The sequence below is a fragment of the Phyllobates terribilis genome, unplaced genomic scaffold (genome assembly GCF_046119375.1).
Source record: "Phyllobates terribilis strain yellow unplaced genomic scaffold, ASM4611937v1 Scaffold_9__5_contigs__length_417890890, whole genome shotgun sequence".
NCBI classification, from domain to species: Eukaryota; Metazoa; Chordata; class Amphibia; order Anura; family Dendrobatidae; genus Phyllobates; species Phyllobates terribilis.
Window position 1 is genome coordinate 210,592,778 of NW_027362769.1, and position 8,747 is coordinate 210,601,524.

Consider the following 8,747-nt stretch of genomic DNA (forward strand, 5'->3'; position numbering starts at 1 on the left):
GGTTATGTTTACATAACTTTGTTGCCTTATGAAGGGCAGGGGGGGCCCCCAAAAATTTCTTGCACAGGGGCCCACTACAGTCTGTGTCCGCCCCTGGATCACAGGTTCACGTCCCCCAGGAGAATAACAAGTGTAGTCACATCCGGGCACCTCGCTGCATTGTATTTTATTATTGTCATTTTTGTAGTTAAACCTGTAAAAAAAAAACCACAAAATCCTTCCCGGATAAGAAACCGACGTCAGCCCCGTGTGAGGAGCGCTGCAGGGCTGCAGCACCGCTGTGCGCTATAGAAAGGCTCAGTCAGGCCAGTGTAATCGATCAACAATCTTCTACACAGCGAAGCGCACGGTGCGATCTGTTCGACAATTGATTACTCCTGCCCGAACAATAGAGTTCACCGTGTAGAAACAATCTCGCGAGACTACAACATTTCCCATAACTCACCGCGCGTTCTTCCTCCTCCCTCTTTCCGCCATACTGCAGACCCGGTGAGTAAGTCACTATCCTGGGCCTGACTGATATCCGATTATATCTCGGCCATCCCGCCCCGGAGCGCAGCTGCCGCCTGACCCCCGTGTAGTGGAGGAGCGGGGCTCTCGGAGGAGCTCGGTATGGGGGGCGGGCAGGGCTGGGAGCGGCGCTCAGCGGGGACCGGAGCCCGGGGATGGGTCCTTGTCTCACTGCCCAGCCATGGAGTGTGGAGGGGGAAGCCTCGGCCTCAGGCTCCGCACCGACCCGGCCACAGTACAGCCAGGAGCCGGCAGTGTGGAGGGGACGGTGGAGCCTGTGTGTGACCGCCTCCTGGGCTTCATAGTAGGGGCCACTACAGCACTACAAGCCCCAGCGTGTCCTGCTGCACTCTGCGTGCTGGGACTTGTAGTGCTCCAGCAGCTCCGATGACTGATTCTACCTGCAGCTTCTGTCATTTATGTGATGGAGAAGGGGGGACGACGGTGCCTGGTGATGGGGCAAAGTGGGGATCCAGTTGATGAGGGTGGACGGGGGGGCTACCGGTTTTCTACCTGCACAGTGATGGCCGCGTCCATCACAGAATTCCTCTGCGTTCTTAACAATCAATGAACAGAAGTGTTGAAGACGAGCAGGTTTTGCCATTAGATGTTGTCCGGTTACAAGATGTCCCCCTTTGCTGATCGATGGGTGTCCGACCACCGGCAGAACGGGTCATTTTTATCCGGCTGCCGGGTAAAGCCATAGGAATGGAGTGCAGGTGGAGTGTACGCACTGCAGCTCCTTTCTCAAGGGTAAGTGCTTCCCTGGGTGCAGATCCCGGTGCTCGGACCACCACCGATCTATGGCATCACCTTCAACTTGTTAAAAATCAAATGAAGGGTGTTTTAATTTTGTTTGCTGCTCATTGTCTAGGGAACCGGCCACCGCTTAGTTCTCCCAGAGGTGGCTGACCTTGCGCACATTCCTTCCTATCCATCTGATGCACTCGGCTGTGCCCTTAGCTCCTGATCCGTGCTGCAGGTGTTAAGCTTCCTCATATCGGGCCGGGCATAGTTTGGGCCAGTGTCCAGACGACGCTGCAGGTCTGAGCTGTCCCAGTTGGCAGAGTAAAGCTTGCCCAGCTCTGTGCCACTTTGTCCATCACTTCAGTAGGATGCGAGATAAGATTTTAGTTGCCTTATATTGGTGGCTGACGGCCCTACTACATAACACTTCGTGGCTAAAGCCTTTGTGGTCACGCTACCATGTAATGCGATGGCGCGGTTGGCACAGATCTGTAATTTCTAGTCTTGGCACTAAGTCGCCTGCACAAGCAGCACGGTGTACACATTAGGAGCTTGGTTCATGTTTTGGATGTGTCATGACTTGTGCCCCCGTCTCTAGTGGGCAGTGATGCTGGTATATTGTCTGACTGCTCCCTTTTCTTGCAGGCACCATGGTGCGCATGAACGTGCTTGCCGATGCCCTTAAAAGCATAAACAATGCAGAGAAACGTGGCAAGCGCCAGGTTCTCATCAGACCATGCTCCAAAGTGATTGTGCGCTTCTTGACGGTGATGATGAAGCATGGTAAGACCACCTCTCTCCTGCTCGCTCCTTATTTCCTGGTGTGGTGGGCGGCCCTGACTTTCACCTCCTGCTTTTCTATTACAGGTTACATTGGAGAATTCGAAATCATTGATGATCACCGGGCCGGAAAAATCGTCGTCAATCTCACAGGCAGACTGAACAAGGTGAGAACACGAGTTTGAGCCCCGACCCCTTGTGGGCTATGGGTTTTGGGGTGAGACGTTGTCAGTATTGCTTGACTTGTGCGATTTGTCTATATGGATGAGTTTTCATGGGCGGGAAGTCTTTGTTATTTGGAAACCCAGTTATGGTTATAGGGGTAACTCTGGCCATATAAAAATCAGGAGCAATTCCTCTCAGCCAGCGAAGCCCTGGAGCATGGATGCCCATTCATTTGTAATGTGTAAATGGTCTCAGCAGTCAGATTGGTGCTGGGGGCTTCTCGAGAAGAGCAGTGTTGTCCCGGCCTGTATACTATCATGTAAGAACTGTTTAATAGTCTGAGCAGAAGTGATTGACGCTCAGCAGTGAATAGCGGGTGCTTGGGACTGCAGTGCTGCGAATAATCCAACATTTTTAGGATGTTTGTGAGACTGAATTATATGGATGTGGCCTTTCATTATGATCCAGAAATGTCCATCCTCCAAATGCTTGTACAGTCCAGTCGGACTCTCTGTGATGTGATAACATTATGGTAAATTGCATGTGACAGCTCGGTGAAGCCCAAGTCCACTTACAAGCAAGTATCAGCTGTTGTGTGAGCTCGCTCAGCAGACATCCATATTGCCCAATTCCACCATAAATGCACATTGTTTTTAATGGGGAGAAAAAAAAAGATGGCCATACACCTGAGACAGCTGTGGGTTGACCTCACAGCCACCTTTCTTGTCTCCCCCCCCCCCCCCCCCCCCCCCCATACACAGCAGGTGTTTTCCACAAGAGAGGAGAGAGCCTCTGTCGGACATCTCTGGTGGCCTCTCCTCTCCCCTGAGAGCAGAACAATCCGCTGTTGAAATTCTAACTACCTTCTCCTATTCTCCCACATTGTCGGGGTAGTGGGGGAGCAGGAAGCCCCTGTAGATATCAGATATTGGAAAGAGATTGAATATGTGACACCTGGGAAAGAAAAAAATCTTCAGCAGACTTTATTTCAAGCAAGTAAAATTACAGTGTGGTAGCATGTGAAACACTGGAAAGCCTGGATAATGGCCGTTTCGCACCGAGCAGGAGCTTCATCCTGGGACCAGATACCACCGAGCTGTAATTCTACTTGCTTGGAATAAAGTCTGCTGAAGTTTTTTATATGGCGAGTGCGGCATATTCATCCTCTTTTCATATTGGACTTTGATGTGTTTCTGCACCTTGCTGTGCAATATCTTAGTATATGGGGGAGAATGGTTTTTGACTAAGCAGCAGTAACTTTTTCTACTTAAACTACTTAAGATATTGGGCCAGTCCTGCTGAAATTGTTGTATTTGTTGATGTTCATCTATAGGAACAAAGGATTGAGCTTTATGATATCTCACTATCTGATTCCTGACGGTCAGCAGCCCCCTCCCCACATACATGATTTTCTATTGTCTATGGCCAGTTTTAGAATTGGGTATGGTGCGGTGTCATGGTGGATTTCTTTGGGTAGGGTTGTGGGAAGAGCTATGTCTTAGGACAGTACAGTTTGCATCTTCAGGTTTTGCGTGGAAACGCATATGTTTAATTTTCTCTTTTATAAGGATCATCCCTAAACATTTGTAAGATGTCAGCACATCCAATGTATTTGGTGATGTTTCCTATGCCGGAGGAGCTGGATATGCTGTATTGTTACTCTGCACTGCAGCAGACACGCTCCCCTGTCACTGTCAATCAGGAGCGAGACCCTGTACTAGTATTTAGAGGGTCTGTCTGCGGTCACACTCTGGATGGCTGATTGATATAGGTACAAAGTGTAGGGACTTCCATTACGTATTGTCCTGCTCCGGAGCCTGTAGTGTGTTCAGCCATCGGCGCTCTCGTGTATGACCACTACTACACTATTTACATGTGATATTGGTCTATAGCTGCCTGATCTGGTGAAATCCTCCATGACTGATCGTCCTCACTTAAGAGCAGCCACAATGCACATTGGATAATAGATGGACCTGCTGATATCTTGTATACGGTCTTTATATATTGAGATTGCCAGTCGATTCTTATCAGCCTGCTCAGATGACCAGGTCTTGGGTAGACCCATGTCAGAAATAATATGGAGTTGGAGCATATATATTTAACCGAGTCCTCGCTCCTCCTGTACCAGTCGCTGTCACATTGTGTTCAAGATTATTGTAATTGTTCTTGTATTATACTCCTTTTTCACATGTAAAGCGCCATGGAATAAATGGCGCTATAATAATAAATAAAAATAACCCTTTTCACAGCCTGACTTAACTTTAGTCAAGCCATGGTGTGTATGTATAGATGAGGCTACTAGGCAGATGTCTGCTGTGATGCACAGCCAGCAGCTTCCCCTACCTGCAGCGATTATTTCCGGCATTGATCACATCTATGTAAATGAGTGTCAATCACTGACAGCGCAATTTAAATGGCCGGATTTTTGGTGTGTGCACTTGTGGGCTCCATTGCCCCCCACTTGCTTCCCCATCTCCCTTACAGACATAACTGGCTTACTATGGCAGCTGGAGGCTTGCTGATGCCCCCCAGAACCACAATCTTGGTACTCCTCTGAAGCTCTGTTTCAAAGGAGAGTGCGATTTCCACTATATACTGCAATACTGTCATACAGTACAAGCGATTGGATTACCCAAAAGTACAATAGTGACCATTGTGTTGTATGTACCCCAAAATGGTATCAATAAGTCTCCTCCTTCTCCCAAACACTGGCAATACCAATCTTCGTTTTTTTTTTTTTTTTTTACTTCATAGTCGTACTAACCTCGAGAATCATGTTTCCAGGTTTATTTTTACTGCACAGTGAACGCCGTAAAAACAAAACCTGGAAGACCATTGTGGAATTGCACTTATGTCAATTTTTCACCCCATGTTTTTTAGCCTTCATATGGCCGTCACTTGAAAAATAAAAGTTCTGGCTTTTGAAAAGTAGAGGAAAAAGGCAAAACTACAAAAACATGAAAAGTTGTTGTCAAGTCCTGAAGGTTAAGTCATGATATTTCTGGATAACATGGAAGCGGCGGCCAAATGAGTGCAGATTACGAACGTTCTCCTGCGGGGAGACGAGCCGCTGGCTTGTAATGTGTTTTTTTGCAGTTTGATCCCCAGCTTGGAGTTATTTTGGTACAACCCTTTTAAGAGAACACTTTGCCTTCGCACATTACCCTATTGTTCATTTAGGAGAATAAAATAACTGCGTACAGTTCTATATAAATGATTTAACTAATGTGACTTCCATCCGGTGACTTTCAGTGTGGCGTGATCAGCCCCAGATTTGATGTGCAGTTGAAGGATCTGGAGAAGTGGCAGAACAACCTCCTGCCTTCACGTCAGTTTGGGTAAGACATTGTGGTTTAATTTTTTCTTTTCCGATGTACACAGGTAGCCTTCCTGTAATGGAGACCTATTACATGTCAAAATGGTTATCTAGGTGCTTAATAATGATGACCTGCCTTCAGTATTAGACGGGAGCAGGCCCCACAAGGGATTGTGATAACCTCCTGCGAGCTCTGTGCATTGCTCTGTACTGAGCAATGGAAACAAAAGAGGAGGCTGTGATATCTGGACTGAAATGTTGGGGTGTCTAGTATGACCCCCTTCCACCTCTGTTATATGTGAGACCTTTTATTTTAAAGACCAGCTGAAAGTGTGGCTTCAATTTTTTTAACCGATCCATGTAGAAAGACTGAAATACTATGCCATTGGTAGGTATCAAGTTTCACATCTGGCATCTGTAATAAAAATGTTTGGATGGCTGAGTTTTTGCAGTACTCTTGCTAGTCAATAAAGCTGTAGTACTTGTAGATCTATATGTTCAGTAGATCTTTGCAGAAACTGCAGTCTGAAGAAAAATATGCAGCAGGAGAATGTGTTTTTAGTGTAATGTGATTACTTTTTTTTCTACTACTATGTAGAAACCTGATTTGACATAGTAACTTCATTTGTTTAGCTAGAAACTGTTGAATGTTGCGTATTTTGGCCTCCTCTTTAAAGCGGTTGTGTGGGCTTATGATAAAATTATTTATATAGCGCCAACATATTCCGCAGCACTTTAAAATTAAGCAGAAACATGTACAAAACAATAAAAACATCACAAAGTAAGTTACAGGAGGAGTGAGGGCCCTGTTCAGAAGCTTACAATCTATAAAGACCGTGACTACAGACTTCTGAATCCTGACAGTGTGTGGATTGCACGCTGTAAGGATTCAGCAGTCTGCACTCCTATAGTCACTGCAGACTTTCCAGAAGCCCTGATAACTTCTTTAATACAGCCTGTAGTTTTTTTTTTTTTTTCTTCAACACAGTATTCTGTTGTGATCCATGTGGTCCAGTAGAAGTGCAGGGCATCTGAGACTATTCTGACATGGGTACTCGCGAAGCAATGTTTCCATTAGCAATCTGGGGAAGCCTCTTTTTATTTAAAGGGAATGTGTCACCCCCCTGGGAGATATCAGACCTCTACTATAGGCATACAGGTTATAGAAAAGTAAATATACTTGCCTGTATGGCCCATAGTAGAGGTTTGATTGCAGAGAAATGCGTTTTTATAAACTCCGTTTTCCACAGGCTTAGTTACCATGTTCCTACCCCCTCCCCTGCGCATCACAGGGCCCTGGCTTCACTCACTTCCCGGCACCTGCACAGCGAGCCAGGCCGGGATGAAGCAAAGCGCAGTCTTAAGTGAGCGGCACTTTGCGCATGTCAGGGAGAACAGTGCACGTCACAGGGCCCTGTGATGTGCAGGGGAGGGGGTAGGAATATGGTAACTAAGCTTCTTGCAAGCTCTGGTCCAAACTTCCAGGTTGTGAGATTTGCGGCTGCAAGGGCAAAATTTCGACCTCTGCACTAACAGAGCCATGCACTTTACTAAGACGTTATTGAACAGTAATTGCTCCAATGATGTTAGTTAGGATACATTTTAGTAAAGTACACGGCAGCGCTAGTTTAGTGCAAAGGGCAAGAGCGGCCTGCTCTGCATGCTAGGACCCCACAACCTGGAAATTTTGGACCAGACTTTTGATAGAATGTCAGGTCCTTTGGCAGGATTGAGGGGCATTACGGTTGCTTCTGGCCACTTCTGTTAACTACTGACTCTTCTAAATATCACCAATGTGGCCTGTCCACTCCTTTATTAAATAGCCATAGATCGGTGATGGGTATTCTTCCAACTCCAAGGCTTAGTGCCCACGATGCAGAAATGAAGCAGAAATTTTCCTGAGCATTTCTGCATCTCCTTTTCAGAAAAACTTCATGCGGTTTTGATGCCTTTTTGCATGCATATTTGCCATGTGTTTTTCCAATGCATTGTATAGGCAATTACGCATGCAGAAACGCACAAGAATTGGTCATGTCTGTATTTTTTCTGCGAGTAAAATCCACGCAGAAAAAATCCTGACCATGTGCACAGAACTTGCAGAATGTCTTAGGAATGAAATGTGTTTCCACGCTGCAAATCTGCATCAAAAACGCATCGTGGGCACACAGCCTTAAGGTCCATTGACACTGACCAACCGGTGGCACAATGACTGCAGATCTATAAACGTTTACCTATCGGTGGTCATGTGACCGCCTGTTTACACCGGACCATGCACCGCTGAAAACTATCTTTTATGCTGCACAAAAGATCATTTCACCTGATGAACTAGCGTTTTGCTCTTTCATCAGGTGATCGTCAGTCTGCTTACATGGCAAAATTATCGTAAAAAAAAAAATTAGTTTTAACGCTCGTTCACAATTATCTTGCTGTGTAAATGCCTCTTTACTCCTCATACTTCTGTCATATACGATCCTGTTACTGATCACTGCATCTCAGATTGTCCTCCGCTCTGCTTCTGTAATACCATGGTTTATACAAATATGCTGATGCTACAGAAAGTCTCGTTATATGTGGATCTAGTGTTCCCTTTATTGAAATGGCATATTAACCTAGACTGTTTCATTTTGCAGGTACATTGTGCTTACCACTTCAGCTGGCATCATGGACCATGAAGAAGCGAGGCGAAAACACACGGGAGGCAAAATCCTGGGATTCTTTTTCTAAATGTACAAAACAGGCAGGAAAATAAACTGTTATCAAAATCTTTGTCTCTTGTATTTCATACGTGTTCTGCAATGAAGTGGTGTACCTGTTTGCGAAAGGTTCTTCGGGAGGAGGCCGGGGTCCATACCTTTGTTGCATTGGTAACACTTTGCTGGTTTGATCAAGGTTTACGTGTATTCTGCAGCCTTGGCATTCGTGATCTTCATCTTTTATCCCACATAATCTGTTCCTTGAAACACGCTGATGTGATTATTGGCATTTTTTTTGTTCCCATTGCTTCAACCAAATGAAAACCTGCACCATCCAATGGAGCTGTCCATTCTTACACTGTACTTGAAGAATAGAGGAGAGCTTGATTGCCCCACAATGGATGGGATCTGGTGAAGACGTAACCATCCAACAGAAGTGGTAATGGTGAAAAGCAAAAGAAAACCTTTAGAGACAAAGCACCATTGGGGAAATGTGCGCAAATTGAGGCAGTAGAGCTATGTACTTGAATAGGATT

The 8,747-nt window shown here is 45.9% G+C and overlaps 1 protein-coding gene across 1 annotated transcript; it reads left to right on the plus strand.

Annotated features, from left to right (window-relative positions):
* The first annotated feature begins 387 nt into the window (after positions 1-387).
* RPS15A (ribosomal protein S15a) lies at positions 388-8,280 on the plus strand. The gene is made up of 5 exons (XM_073647653.1): positions 388-489; positions 1,903-2,040; positions 2,125-2,204; positions 5,455-5,540; positions 8,149-8,280. The coding sequence occupies exons 2-5, from the start codon at positions 1,908-1,910 to the stop codon at positions 8,240-8,242; spliced, it is 393 nt and encodes a 130-aa protein (XP_073503754.1). The 5' UTR covers positions 388-489; positions 1,903-1,907; the 3' UTR covers positions 8,243-8,280.
* The last annotated feature ends 467 nt before the right edge of the window (positions 8,281-8,747 follow it).